The sequence below is a fragment of the Myiozetetes cayanensis genome, unplaced genomic scaffold, assembly GCF_022539395.1.
Source record: "Myiozetetes cayanensis isolate MyiCay16 unplaced genomic scaffold, myiCay2020 scf7, whole genome shotgun sequence".
NCBI lineage: Eukaryota > Metazoa > Chordata > Aves > Passeriformes > Tyrannidae > Myiozetetes > Myiozetetes cayanensis.
Window position 1 is genome coordinate 44,603,325 of NW_026087964.1, and position 15,373 is coordinate 44,618,697.

General features: G+C 41.0%; 1 protein-coding gene across 1 annotated transcript in view; it reads left to right on the forward strand.

Moving 5' to 3' along the window:
* The first annotated feature begins 344 nt into the window (after nt 1-344).
* The window catches only part of COL25A1 (collagen type XXV alpha 1 chain), a 306,336-nt gene continuing 291,307 nt past the window's right edge, over nt 345-15,373 (forward strand). The window contains exons 1-2 of the mRNA XM_050338528.1: nt 345-772; nt 1,311-1,380. Coding sequence (XP_050194485.1) covers nt 380-772; nt 1,311-1,380 — 463 coding nt within the window. The 5' untranslated portion in view covers nt 345-379. The remainder of the gene's footprint in view (nt 773-1,310; nt 1,381-15,373) is intronic.

Consider the following 15,373-nt stretch of genomic DNA (forward strand, 5'->3'; position numbering starts at 1 on the left):
GCCCCGCGCCTGAAAACCTCTCTGACAAGTGGCAAACCGCTAGCAGAGCACGCTGCTCCTCTGGAGGGCGGGTGGAAGCCGCGGGGGCTCAACCCCGCACCCAGCCCTGCCGCCGGCTTTTGGCTCGTCGCCACAGCCCCCCCCCTTTCGCCGCCGCCCCCGCTGCGGGGGTGAGTCGCGACCCGCTGCCGGGCGGGGTGCGGTGCGAGCTGCGGTGCGCGCTGCCGCTCCGTCTGTAAAGTGTGTGAGCCCCTCGCGGGCTCTTCTTCTACTTACCGCATTTTTTTTTGGTTGATTTTTTTTTTTGATTATTTATTTTCTCGTACTTTTTTTTCTCCCCCTTGTTTTTGTTGCCGCTGTTTGTAAACTAATTGCCTCTATGGGGGGCGGAGGGAAGGAAATCAAAGCCGCCGCAGCTGAAGGGTGTGCGAGCACGCTGGGGAAGAGCCGAGGAGCCGCAGGACGGGATGGCAGCGGGAAGCCCGGCGGCAGCGGGAAGCCCGGCCTGGGGACGCCCGGCTGCGGCGGGGAGCGCTGCCCGCGGCGGGCCGGGCCCCTCGGCTCGGCGCTGGCCGCGCTGCTCTCGGCGCTGGCCGCGGCCTCCTGCGTCTACCTGGGGGTGCGGACCAGCGACCTCCAGGCCAGGGTCGCGGCCATCGAAGGCGCCCGAGGGAGCTTCTCTGCCGCCGCCCCGCTCCCGCCGCTGCCCGGCTTTTCCCTGGAGCAGCTGAACGCGATGATGCAGGAGAAAGTGGAGCGACTTCTCGCCCAGGTGTGCGGGACGAGGGGTGGCCGCTCTCGGGCGGTGTGCGTGTGCCGGGGATGGGGGATGCTGCGTGCTGGGCGGCGGGAGGCCGGGGCGAGATGCCCGTGCGGGAGGTGGCGGGGGGGAAGCGGCGAAAGTGAGCCCGCATCCCCTGGGGGCGGCGGGGCCGGGGGGGCGCTCCGGGCTGCTGGAGCGGGCAGGATGGGGGATCGCGGGGGACCCCTGCGTACGACACCGGCGCTTGGCTCATCTGTAACTTGCCGCCGTCCCCGCGATTCTGGACCGCGCGTGTCGAGAAGGGAAAAAGGCGGGGGTCCACTTGCGGCGGCGGTGGGAGAGAGTCGGAGGTGTCGGGCTTGGTTTTGTTGTTGTGGGGGTGGTGAAGTCATTGAGACACCTTAGGCCGAGTCCAAGCGGAGAAGCCATCGCTGGCTGCATAGCCCATGGAATAGCGGTACATCCCGGTTTGCGTCCGCGGTCGGGAGCGCTGGCTGTGGCGGAGCTTGCTCTCCCAGTGCCCTCATGTTGCTTCTCTCGCCCACAGAAATCCTACGAGCACTTGGCAAAAATACGAGTAGCTAGAGAAGCGGCTCCAGAGTGCAACTGCCCACCAGGTAACAGGCACAGCTTGGAAATCTCCTCTCTCAGGCTTGTAACTCTGGGGTATTTCGTGTCCCAGGTTTTTCAAATACACATAAGTCAGATCCAGGGAATGCCTCTTCAATCAACAGTAGTTCCTTGGGTGGAAAAGGTGTAAAGCCCAGAATACCTTGTTTGCACCATGGAACTGGGTTGGAATTGATGCTAGTTAAAAAACCCAGTTAGTCTGGCTGTTGCCAAACAATAAAACTTATGAAGAAGTTATTGATCTACTTTAACAAGTTGAAATATATTTTGTCTTAAATGGAGTAGTACTGAATCAAGGCATTGTGTACTCAGCTTGGGAAGTAGAACAAAAGTCCCTAGGAAAAATATTGAACAATTTATAGCATAGATTGAAGTAGGTACAGAGTCTGTTGCAAGGTAGCAGTAATATATATAAGAGCTTTTCCAGTCTCATTTTTCTGTAGTCTTGGTTGAAAGCAGTTTCCTTAGGAAGGAATTGCAGGTTTCTTACTGAGTGTTCAGAACTGTGTGTGTTTATGCAACCAGAGATGTTGCTTGACTTTGGAAATGGGCCCTCCTAGTACAGGAATCAACTGTTCATACATTTACACTGTAATGTTTCCTGTGTTTTTTGTGCTCCTTTTTGATAGACTGATAACTGTCAATGTTGTTTTAGATTTTTGAACTTCTTCTAATGTATACCAAAGTTCAACCAGCAGCTTAAAAATTAAGAAAATAATGCCAGTGTTTCACAGGGATGTAGGAATGCCAGCATTCCCTGTGTGATGAAGAACACTAGATGCAGAGTATGCTTTAAATATCCTGTCACTCTGTATGAAAAACCATTTCCTTTAAAGGTGGAATATCGACTGTCAACAGGACTTAAGCTGATTATGCTTGCCATAAGGATGTGAGATAGTACTGTGTATATAACGTTTAGTTATATACCTTCAGTTTAGGATTTAATTCCTGCCAAACTCATCAGTCTGAAAGGACTACTGAATCTCAGTGTTAAAACTGCTTGCAGTGGTTGGTACAGTATTTTGCTGATGATACAGCTGAGAGCAGAGTATTTACTGGCTGCTGTAGGAGTTGCCATGGCTGTCATGAAAAGGACAATATATATGACTAGGAGTGTTTTAAAAGAGTGCATAGAATTACCTACTCCCAGCTAGTTTTGGTAAGGAACATTGGTTTCCTGCTGTACTATATATATTTTTTTTTTTCCTTTAAGGCTAACATAAGCAAACTGTGTTGACCTTATTTTTTCTGTTGCTTAACTGCAGTAATTTACAAGATTCAAGTCTGTGCGCTGAAAATGAGGGTTACTCATCAAGTTGTTCGTAGAGACCTATTCTGTGAGCCAGAAATGTTGAATTAAATGCTTAGCTCTTCCCCTTCTCCTTCTTCCTTGTTTAAATCCATCTGTTATGATGTTTTTGCTTACTGTTTTCCTACTAAAGGTCAGTATCTACTCTTTTATTGTTGATGTTATGTGCTGCTTTACTTCCCCACTACCACTAGAGCTCCACATTATACCAATTTTTATCTGACCTTTTTTCTTAAGAAGTGTGTTTTATCAAGTAGATAATGGGCAACAGAATATTTCTCACATGCATTGTAAAAATCCTTGCTACATGAAAGTCAAAATAAAGTGATTTGGGGAACATTTTCAAGGGAGCAAGTTCTGTAAGACCAGGAAAACGTATGAATAATTATAAAATGAAAAAAAAATAAATTGCAGAGAGGAGGGATTAGAAATGTGATATGGAGCTTTTCACCTCTCAGTAGCTGTTTCAGTTTGGAAGCAAGTTTTGTAGTGACTGAAAGATGTTGCCATATGGTAGCCTCATTTTGCACAGCTTAAAATGAGTTGATGCTCTCATGCTTGTTGCCAGTGGACAGGTGTCTACCTCAAAATGGCATCGTCTTGGGAGCCTTGTCTGAGATCAAGGGCTGAGTGGCACCACCACCTGAGTACAGTGCCTTCCTAATGGCAGGCATTCTGCAGAGCAGGAGAGGATAGACTGAATAAATTGTTGGTTTTGCATTTTGTTCACTCTGTTAGAATTCCTTTTTGACTGCACAGGATGGGCTTTTGTTTTCATCCTTAATGCTGCTGTTACAAATTTGGACTACTGTGTTCCAAAAGGCATTTGTATTAACAAGAAAAGTATCATGGAAACCCGGTGGTTTTTCTGTTGCCTGCTATTTGCAAAGCCAGAGAGTACATTGCCTCTTTACTTCCCCACATGGTTCCCTTTTGCTGCTTTATTCTGCTCAGCTTCTGCATTTCTTTCCTGGGTTTCTGTAATACGTGTCTGTTAGAGATGAAATTGGAAGGCCCTGATGGTAGAGAAGTGATTTTTTTTTTTTTTTTTTTTTGGAAACGCCACAGTACTGTGAGAAATGGCCACCAAGACAGTTTCCATCATCCTGCTTTTTAAAATTAAAATAAAGATTATTTAAAAGTAGGTTACATTGTTCTTTACCTAAAGAAGAGAAGGAAATTCAGTCTACAGAGAGGAGGGTGAGAATGTGGCCTCTGGTTAAGGATTAAAGTTATGCAACTGGTGTAGTTCTCATTAGCTTGAGATGTTCATCCTCTTATGACTCTCTGTGGTAGAAACCTGCACATTCAAAGGGAAGTGGGTTTGAATGGCTCAGATACCCTTGGGAGCCAAATTCAGAAGCTCGTAGCTTGCAGAGCAGTCCACATGTAGCTTCTTTTAATTCAACAGTAACCTGGAATTTTATCTGTAGGGACGAGTGATCAAGTTTCTCATTAAAAACTTTATTTTCACTAAATAGGGCTTTTCTAATTCTTGTTTTCTATTTTCTTATAAAGGAAACATGTTGTGTGGTGATGTTAGAGTTTTGATTTTTAATGCTGCAGGGCTAAAACCAGATACCAAAGATTTTGTAAATATTTAAAAAATTACAATAGCAGGCATTCTTTCTCTTCTTAAAGCAGAGTAATAAAGTTTGAAAAGTAAATTTGTGCTGACATTCCTCTTAAATTACCTCAGCTCTAATAAGAGTGCCAGCATAAATCTCATGTTTGAAACTGGTGCTGGAGTCACTGCTGGTAGTTGGCCTTCTGCACATGGGACTAAGGGGGCAAATTGAGTGGCTAAAATTATTTTAAGCATAATAAGTTAATTTTCCTTTGCGAGATGTATCCTTCATTGTAAAGTAATGTTTCTCTACTGTAAAAGAGGAACAGAAAACCTAGGTGTGTAGGTGATTATTTCATACTTTCAAATCTTCCTTTAAATGGCTGTGGGAGCATAATCAGCCCTTATGAGGAACAGTCAAGCACCATGGTGGATACTTCCTACCAAGTGCCAAGAATTACACAGTTGTGGAAAAAGTAACTCCTGCAGAAAGCACAGGGATACTCCCCATTCAACAGAGTTTTAAGAATTTTTTTAGATTGTAGTTTCTTCAGATTTTCCTCTTCCCAACATCATTCACGTGTATACCTAGGATGTAGACTTCAACAGAAAGGAACATATGCTTGGATGTTTTAGTGATCTGATTCCTTATAGGTATTGTAAAGGTCAAGTTCTGGCACTTGTGGTCATGGGCCATGATGTCTCATTGTGTAAGTGGTCCTCAGAGCCTGCTCCTGGAGTCAGATAATGTTGGCAGGAGTCAAATCTATTAGTACAAGAAGTTCAGGCTTGGTCAGCAGGAAGGCTGTCAGGTGATTATGCACAGTTCTGCATGTCCCTTTTGGCCAGTGGCCAGTTTTAGGAAGCAATTACATTTCATTTTCTTCTCCTCTTTTGAGGAAGACCTTGATATTTAATTTATTCCTTAAAAAATGTTTGTTTGTTTGTTTGTTTTTAAAATTCTGCATTAACAAAGGATAAGTTAACATAAGAGATGTCTTTTAACTATACGAGACACTGTGTATGTATTTTTATATTTTTACCATAACTTGAACGTAAATTTATGGGGTTTGTAGGCTTTGAGGTTTGCTTTGGTTTTTTTTCTATTTCCTTCCCAGAACATTAGCTGAACTTCAGTGCTGGGTACCTGTCAAGGTTGACCACAAATTTTCTTTTGTTTTTCATTAGTGCCACAGGTAATGTTTTTTTCCTTTGTTCTTTCTCTTGTATTTTTCCCTTCAAGAAATGTGTATTTTTCTTGTGACTTCAGTGCCTTCACAGACCCTTTCCCCTTCTGTGGCTTCAAACCCTTTCCAGGCACAGACACTGTCATCATTCTTTCTTAGCCAGCTATTTTGTGCTGTTTTTGTAATCATGTCATCTTGATTCTCTGTTCCAGTCTTAAAGAGCTTTATGGTTTGGCATTTGAAGGAACTCCTATTTCACTACGCAATTTGCTACCATCAGGTTATAAAGCTTGTTTCAGCGTAGCTGTGTGCATATGAACCTGTTCATTCAGCAGATAAAATGCCATAAGCCGGGGGGAAGTTTAGGAATATAGAATACCAGTTGGCCTTATTCTGGTTTTAGTATGGGAAAACTGTGTTCTGCAGCTACAGTTCTTCAGTAAGATGATGAATCTGCTGTAGGTATTTTGATAGCAGCATGGAGGGAAGAAGTCAGTGTATTAGCATCACAGTACTGTTTTTGTTGTCTTAAGCATCTAATGTTTGTTTTGACATGCAATGGAAGTACAGTTTAGGCACTCTTTCTTATTTCCACATGTTCCATAGGGACTGTTCCCTGGAGCATTTCAATTAGTGAGACTGAAAGAATGGAGGAAAAATCAATTTTGGGGATTAAAAGAATCCTGAAATAGGTATCAGCAGGGTATTACTTTTTAATTTTTTTAATTATGCTTACAGTGAAGCAGTTCTGTAAAGACTGAGGAGGCAAAGGAAAGAGAAGCTGACTGAAGTGTTTACCAGTAGTGAGACCCAAAAGAAATTGCAGATAGATATAGAAAGTATCTCAAGTGGTTTAGTCCTGTAACTTAAAATTTCAGAGTGTGCTATCTGAACCTAGCTCCCAGCACTACTTATTTCTGCCATGTCTGTATCATCTATTTGCTGAATGCAGTGCTCAGCTCTAATTTTGTAATTTTTCTGACAGGTCTCCGAGTTCCCCTTTCATACCTTCACTGGCTTGATATTTTTCAGTTCCTAAATCAAGATGTTTATTGATGTGCAACAGCATGCAACCTTCTGGGTAGTCTGTTGGCTTGTTTGGATGACTGATTAAAGATACTGTTTTGTCCTCACAAAATAGCTAAATATATTTTATTGGCTAAGATGTGACCTTTTAATTCCTTTCCCTCGGGGTAAGGAGGTAGAGTGTGCAGCATGATGAATGAAACATAAGTGGGCTCAAAAGAGAGCTGATTGACAGCAGGACTGCACCAAATTTCTGTCTTTTGTAGTGTTATTGATCGTAATGGTGGTGTAGCAAAGGTTGATTTGACTGCAAAGTGTTATTAACAAAAGGTTTTTCTAAGACTTGAGTTGAATAAATTTTAACTTGGGCAGTTTTTGTCATCCAAGGCATATTAAAATGAAGGTTTGATTATCTGCATTAACTGTTCTTATATTATGTGAGATTAATATTATATATGTTCTTGTATGTGGCAGTGGTCCATCTCAAACTGCTGAAGTGTCAAAGCAGTTCAAGTACTGTGAGTGTTGCAGTGGGAGAAGTGGCCATTAAGCCCACTTTTGGAACAATGCTTCTAGTGTGTGTTGTTCCTTTTTTTGTTCTTTTTCTTGTTCTTGTCTTCTTTCTTCAATTGGGAAACATATGCATGTTTCGTTAAAGAGTCTTTAAAGCTTATATAACAGAGTTCTGTTTAGCAATACTTTATCCCCTGTCCTTTTCCTTAAAGGTTAGGGGGTTCTTGGGAATGTACTGCCAGAAGAACAGCACTGATATACCTGCATTACAGCACTCATCCTCTTTCTCACTCCTTTCTAAATTTACTGGCTGCAGCTTACCTGTCTATTTTGTCTATACTTAGCACAGTAAAAATCAGCTAAATTTGAAAACAGCATGACTGACAGAAGCTGTTTTTATAGGCTTTTTTAGGTTACCAGATAGAATCATATAATTAATATGTTCAAGTTACCAACCCTGTGAAACCATCCATCTTGCTTTATTGCACACAGAGCTTGAACCATGTTGCAAACTGCAGCCTCTTCAGAAAGGCTAGTCTACACAGAGCACCTTTCCCCTGCATTGTTTCAGTTGATTTCCTAAGTCAGCCACAAAAAAGGAAGTCTGATGGTTTACTTAGGACAATTAAAGCTGCAGGGTGCAATTAGATATCTGATATACACACTAGTGAACACGATGCTGCAGGTTCATTTTTTGGAAGCTTGTGGACTGTCTTGTTTTTACAGGTTAGACTTACAGTAGAGCAGTGCAGTGCCTGCTTAAATTCATCTGCTTGGGTCTTTTAATGGGATTAGCTTAAGCAGAGGCAGCTGTTTGTGAGAGATTAATAAAAATAAATGTTAGGACAAATTTTCAGAACAGAGTGCCTGACTTGAAAGTGCAAGATTTGTATATACTTTTTATGTAAATACAGCTTATTTTTTTGCCTCTGTAGACTTGAACAATCTTAGAAATGATGATCAGGTTGATACTTTAGGAAATCATCTTACGCATGCTGAAGCAAATGTATCTAGGCCATCATTGTCAAGTATTTCCTTCCACATGGCTCACAACTGCATGGCTCAACAAGTTGTTTGATCTACCTTAATTTTGTGATTAAGTGCTGCAGCCTCATGTAAATAAGTCTCCTTAGTTAAAAGTGTTCTTCTATGTAAACAGGTAAACACATAGTGCAAGAAATTGCTAGTGCATAGGTGTACCTAAGCTAAAATAATGTACTGTTGAAATGTTTCCATAAGTTGCTTAGTTTTTAGCAGGCAGGCTACAATTTCTTTATTTCTGAAGCAAACCACAATTCCTATCATTGTGTTCATGAAGAAAACCTGATCATTGTGCTTTCCTTAAAACAGGTTTTAAAATATGTTGGGGGACAGTTTTGTCTATGATGCACACAATGAAACTTGTCCTATCTGCTCTTCTACTCTTCTGTCTGTTTCTTTTTGCAGGGTAGGAGTTGTATTAAAATTGTTTCTCACTTTTATGTGCAAATGTATGCTCATAGAAGCAGGCGTTTTTATGTAACTGTAAATACTGCATGCATGTTTGTGGAGAACTGGTTTTTCTTGTGCTTGAAAAGCTTTGAAACAGGTGCTGATGATGCCTGGTGAGCTTTTTGAAGAAATATCAAGTTAGTGTATACCTGTGTAAATATTTTTACTGGGTTAGAAATATACGTTCTTGTAATAATCTTGTATTCTTGTAATAATCTTCTATTAAAGATATGGTGATAACCACTTGTAGTGCAAAGAAACAATAAACAGGGTGAAGAAAGTGTAATAACAGACCTGATTAAAACTAGGATGTTACTTTTTATGTTAGAATGTTCTGAAAATTAATATAGTGATTTCAGAGACTTGCTTAGAGAGGCTCAACCCAGATGCAATGAGGCTTTTAAGCAAAATATTTTGTCCTACACTGTCTTAAAAATTGATCAGGAAGTTGACAAATGTGAAGAAAGTAGGGTTTTTTCATGAGGAAATAAATGGAGGTCTGTTAAAATCAGTGCTTTTAGTTTAGTCTGTGTTAAGCATTAGAATTATCGTCTTAGTTTTGGTTGTACATGGATATCATCTTGCAGTTATTGTATTGGGCAAGTATATTAGAAGATTTCTTGAATGATTTGTGGGGTTTTTTTGGGGTTGCTTAGGAATTTAAATGTGGTGTTTTAGGAATAGGACTTACTTTTTTTTTCATAGATTTTTTTACCTTTGCTGATATATCTTGTTTGGGCTTACAATGGAGAGTGGATCCTAAATTAACAGGTCCTTTGGGAGATTGAAAAGGAGACTGTACATGGAACAATGATGGACATAAGTCTCTCTGAGTAGCTTCCCCTCCTCTTCCGTGACTCTTCTACAAGCTCAGCTGAGGAACTGCTGAGGAGAAGGGTATCAAATGACCTTTCTCTTTGATCCTTCGTCCTCTTTTTAATGCAGTACACTGGACTGTATAACATAGCGGTGTGATGGTTTTGATAGTTTGTCACACTCTCCCCTATCAGGGACGCACAATAGGCTGCTTGCCAAGTCATGTTGACATATCATAGCACATAGCTCACTGCAGCAAGGAAAACCTGCATAAAGCCAGGTGGCTGATCCACTGCTTTCCGCTGACTGAAATAATGGGCTTGTGCAAGCTACTACTTCAGTCTGTTGATACCTGGATACTTCCTCTGATCAGCAAAGATTTGGGGGAGGGAAGTGTTTTATTTTCTCTCTCTCTTTGTTTTTTTTCTTTTTTAAAAGCCAGAATGAAATAGCTCATGAACTTGGGCTCTTCCTACCCTTTTAAATAGTTTTATTCTTCCTGGGAGTATGGAGAGCAAGGGGTTGTAGAGTAAGAACTGCAAATATCATGTAAGGAAGGTTGTAGAGAATAAGTAGTTTTAAGACCTTTGCTGTTCTGCCATTTGCAGTTTATGCCATCTTAAGACCCCCACCCCTCCCTGCTAATTTTATTTCCCATTTGAGTATTTTCAGTATTCCTTCTCTGAATATAATAGCACAGAAAAAAGTCATATCACAAGTATATGTTAAAGGTTTATCTTATGAATTATGTTTCTTCGATAACATAATCTCATTCTCAGTACACTGTGCTTAAGGTTATACTGGAAAACTGCTATTTAAAAGATCTTTTCTAAAATTGTGGGGGGAAGAGGGCTGTGCGTGTGTGATTGAGAAACGCAGGAGAAATTTTGCAATGAGGCAAATATATTGAAAATCGGGGACAAAAATCACTTATCAGAGGTGTGGTTGCTGTTGCAGTAGTGACAGGTTTGTATATGCATATCTGAAGGTAGCAGTTACAGCATCCTGTAACTTGAAGGACACTAAATAAACTCTATGAAAAGATATTTATGTGGTTAAGGTAGAGTCTGTAGGAGCAAGAGCATAGTTGGCTAAGGACCGAAGCCTTGCTTTTGCTGGTAGTACTAGTTGTGTTGCTAGGAAATGATGTAAGGTTTCTTCTATATCAGTGCTTCAGCTGGATGACAGTAGGGTCTTCACAGAGGACTGCAGTGCTCAAAGTCAAAGTGTATAGATCTTAAGTTGAGGAGGTATTTCCTTTAGCTGGCATCTCTAATAACTCCTAATAATATGAGAGCCAGCTGCTTGAAGGCACTTCTCTTCCTCCCCACCCTGTGCCCATACTCTCTGAGTAAGCTGCTGTTCCGATTCCCTTGATCTTCTTAGAGGAAGTCTTGATACCTGAGCATAAGGGTATGGCTGCAGGGGATTAAAAGGATAAACTTCATAGCCTGTGTAATAATATTCTCTTCTGCAGTCACAGAGTTTACATCCATGTGATGCCCAGTGGCATCGCTATGACAAATACTGTACAGTGTTGGCTGGAGACACTCTGTACTGTCAACTCTTCTGGAGGGTTTTTATCAAACGCTCCTTTAATGTTTTCAGCACCACTCCTATTCTATTGGTTACTGCCAGTTGAAGGAAGACACATGTTGAGTACTTTCACTTCAGCTTGACATAGAGGTGATTAGTGTATTATTGATTTCATACCTTTCACCTCTCAGACAGGATAACCTTCTCAAACTTCAGTAAAAATACTTTCTAACTCCTAATTTGGTCCTGGTACCCGGGGATGTGCTCTGTGCAGACAGAAGCAAGTGTAGACCAAAGTGGGGTCGTTGTTAAGGTGGTCCTTATGGCAGCGTGAGCTTGAACTCTGCTTTTGTTTGTCCTGATGGATGCTTGGTAGCTATTTGTGTCAGCTAATAATATGCGGCTCAGGGAATGGCTTTAGTTGGCACTTACAAGTGCAGTGGTATCAGAGAAATGGATCGTGATGTTTGCTGTAGCTGTCTGTGTGTGTTTATGGAGAAGTCACAGTTCAGTAAGGATCATCTTGAGTACATTGCCCAAGTGGTTCCTGTGAGTAGGCATGCAGAATGCTGATGAACCAGAGAGGCTGAAAGACGCAGTGATATGGCATCAGTTTAAAATGAACCAGTGCTTAGACAGCCATTGTCAATACTTACTTAGAGTTGCTGTCTTTGTAATGATGACAACCATGTTTGTAGAAGGCTGGAAAAGTTTCTCTATGTGAAGGTGAAGTGTTTTTCCAGTGCAGCAAGCATGTAAGTGCACTATATTTCTTTAGTGTAGGGAGAGTTAGTAAAGTGAGATTAGTATTTAAGTCTGACAGTTGTGGGTTTCACTTTAGGACAGCTTTTCATAATTCCTTAGTTTGAATTCTGGGCTGAGCCATGTCCTAATGTATGGTAGGAGGACTTCCTTTTAGCACATTCAATTAAGAGGCTGCACACAAGCTGTTAGAGTGGCCAGTTAAAAAGAAGTGTGAGCCTTGAAAACTGAACCACCAGCTGTAAGGGAGAAATAGAGCAACACTGAAATCCTTGCTTTTTTTCCATCTCTTAAAATTGATTTGCTGCCACAAGGTGGTATTTCAATGTATTCCAAACAATTCCAGTCCATTTTAGGAAAATAAGAAGAAACTAATCTGTTTTCAATGTGTATTATAACAACTGGAGCACTCTGGGAACATTCTGGAAAAAGCTCTCTCATAGTAAGTTTAAAGGAATGCACCTTAGAGGAAATATTGTGCTTAATGAATTACAGCAGGAGCAACTAAGTAACCGTTCCGTATTGTGACTGTATTCCATTGCAGGTCTGTAAAGGTGGGATAGAATGTCTTCATATTTGAGTTCTTGCCTCTGTAAAAGAGAGTGGATGTAAGGACATTAACCAAAGTCTACAAAAGGCCAAGTATTCATAATTTTGAATAAAGTTACTGTCTTGAGGAGCAGAACTATATTTCTCTCCAAAACATTCCTTGCCTCTCCTTTCTAATTTTGATGATCAGCTCTCTGTCCTCCATTTTGATCATTACTAAAGGACATATTCAGCTGGAATCATCACGTGTGAATGTAGTTGCAAAAACGTAAACTTGCAATTACAACGTTACTTGCAGTAACCTTTTGGGAACTTCTTTAAAGTATGTTTTAGTTTTAAAAACAATCCATGAAGATTCTTCTTAATTGCACAGGTGGGCAGTATCAGCTCAAATCACCTATAGATAGAAGTAGCCACTTCTGCCACCATGGTTTGGGATACCTAAACATTATTTTACTTTTAAATGAAGGTATATGAAAGGAACTTTTACTGCAACTCTGACTAACAATAATCAGACCTGATATGTGCATGTATATTACTTCAGGCACATTAATAACCCTGAGTATTTTAACTGAAATCATTAGTTACTTTGGAATCTGAGAGCTAAGTGTGACCTCAGTGTTGTTTTTTTCCTACTTTTTTTTCCCCTTTGGATCCTTGTGCATGCCTGTTTATATGTGCAGCCATTACCATCTACTTTAGCTTTGATACATAGTTCTCTTCCATCATACAAACACTATTTTTTATCCATTTACCATTCAGTTTATTATTTATTCTTTCCAGTCTTTGAGCAAGAACATTATGTCTATATCTATTTCTAGGAATACAGAACTAGTTTTGTAATACTGTAAGAGTTTTGGCTGCACTTGGGGACAATCTGAACAGTAAAAATTATTAAATATATTTATCTTCATGGAGAAGTTACATATTTTTGCATGTCAGTTCATAGTTTGCAGACCAATGAGTATTTTTCTGAGGATTATTGATTGTTTAGAAGTGGTTAGATAAGACTACTAAAAATCTTACAGAAGCATTTAGAACATCAGTTCTGAGGAATAGGGAAAAAAAAAAAGACCCATATATACAGCTGGACCTTCATCTTAATTTTCTTACCATCATGACCAAAGTCTGCATATGCATGTGTGTTTCTGCTGAAATAGATTTTGATACTTGGACAAGTGTTGATCCCTCTGTTCAAGTCAGCCTGTTCTTTTAACTCTGTTAACTAGGTTTGCCATTCTCCACTTTGCTGAGGGTATGCTTAAAAAGTCACTATTTGCTTAACCCAAGTGTTCCCTTTCTTTCATCCAGCTGAACAATTTAAGTGGCAGCAGCAGCTTCTGGTAAGTCTTTCCCTTGAGACCTTTCACTATTCTGGTCAGCCTCCTCAGGACACTCGAATAGTCCTGATGTCCTTCTGCTAGAGTGCACCAAACTGCACACAGCCCTCAGTTGTCTCCCTCATTTGGCTGGCAATGCTGTGCTTGGTGCACCCCAGGTTACTGTTGGCCCTTTTGGCTACCAGGACTCAGTTTTGGCTTCTATTCTAATTGCCATCAACTCAGACTCTTTGATCTTTCTTCAGGCCTTCTCTCCAGCCTGCTTGTGCCCCAGTTTGCGTGTATAACCAGAATTACCCCATCCCAGGTGGAGAATCTCACACTTGCTCTTGTTAAATTTTCAGCTCTCTAGTCCATCCAGATCTCTCTGTAAGGCCTCTGTGCCCCTGATGGAGTCCACATCTCCTTCTTGTTTAGTATCACCAGCAAACTTAATGTACATTTGATTCCTACATACAGATAATTTGTAAAAACATCCAAGAACACTGGCCCTAAAATTAAGCCCTTGGGAACCTCTCTGGTGACTGACCATTGACTGATGTGACCCCATTTACTAAAACTCTTCACTGACCCATCAACCAGTTGCTCACACAATGTATTATGGACTTGTCTATCTATCTCCTGGCTATTTTGTCCAGAAGGACAAGTGAGAGATAGTATCAAAATCTTTGCTAAAATCCCAAACCGCCACATCTACTGGCTTTACTTGGTTAATTACATGGATGACCTTGTCATAAAAGAAAATTAAGTTGGTTTATCAGGACTTTCTCTCATGAGCTTGTGCTGGCTGTGACCAGTGACTGCATTGCATCTTACATGTTTTTTCAATAACTCTCAGAATACCTTAATTTTATTGGGCACTGAACTAAGAGTGACAAGCCTGTTTTTCACCAGGGTCTTCCTTACAATCACTCTTGTATATTGGGACAATATATGCCAACTTCAGTCAACTGGGACCTCTCCAGACTCCCAAGACTGTTGGAAAATAATAGAGAGAAGTTACACAATGATATCAGCCAGCTCTTGGAACATCCTGGGAGGAATTCCATCAGACATCATAAATTTATAAGCATCCAGTTGAAGCAGCAAGTGTCAAACAAGTTCAGGGTTGGCTGGGAGTTTATCAACCCCCCAGTTATGATTTTCCTGGTTGGAAACTGGGACTCCAGAGCCCATCATCATAAGTGTTGAAGGCAGCATTATACATCTCCACTTTGGCTATGTCCCTCTTTGTGAGGTGACTGACCTCATCAAGTAATGGACCAATGCTATCTCCGATCCTAATTTTGCTGTAAACGTACTTCAGAAACATATTTTTAAGAAGTCCTTTTTGTCCCTCACAGTGCTGGCCAGACTGAATGCTGATCAAGCTTTGGCTGCAACAATTTTCTCCCTACACTGGTGTACAGCACCTCTGTAGTCCCCCTGTGTAGCTTGTACTTTTTTCTGATGTCCATACACTTCCTTCTAGAAGAAGATCTGTGCTGAGCCAAGCTGCTGATGTTATCTTCAATGTGCTTCAGGACTGTGATAGCAGAGGGCAGAATACCTCAGTCTGTGTTGTTAAAGAGATATCCATAGTCAGAAGAAAATCCAGTTGTCAAAGACTGAAATAAGTAAGGAGGAATACACCATAGTAGAGAGGCACCTGGTTTGTTCATGGAGTTAATGAAGAAGAATTAAGAAGTGACACAGTCCTAAGAGGAAGAATAGCCAAAGAATCTTCTAACGCTTTTCCATTGAGCTTTTTTCTGCAGCATCTGGGAAAGATTAGCTTAGGATGGATTTTGGTATTCTAGAGGTTATCTCAGTGCTTATTGCTCACTCAATCTGAGCAGCGGATGACAGCAGGATATGTCGAAGTGTGAACTGATGAAAGGGCTC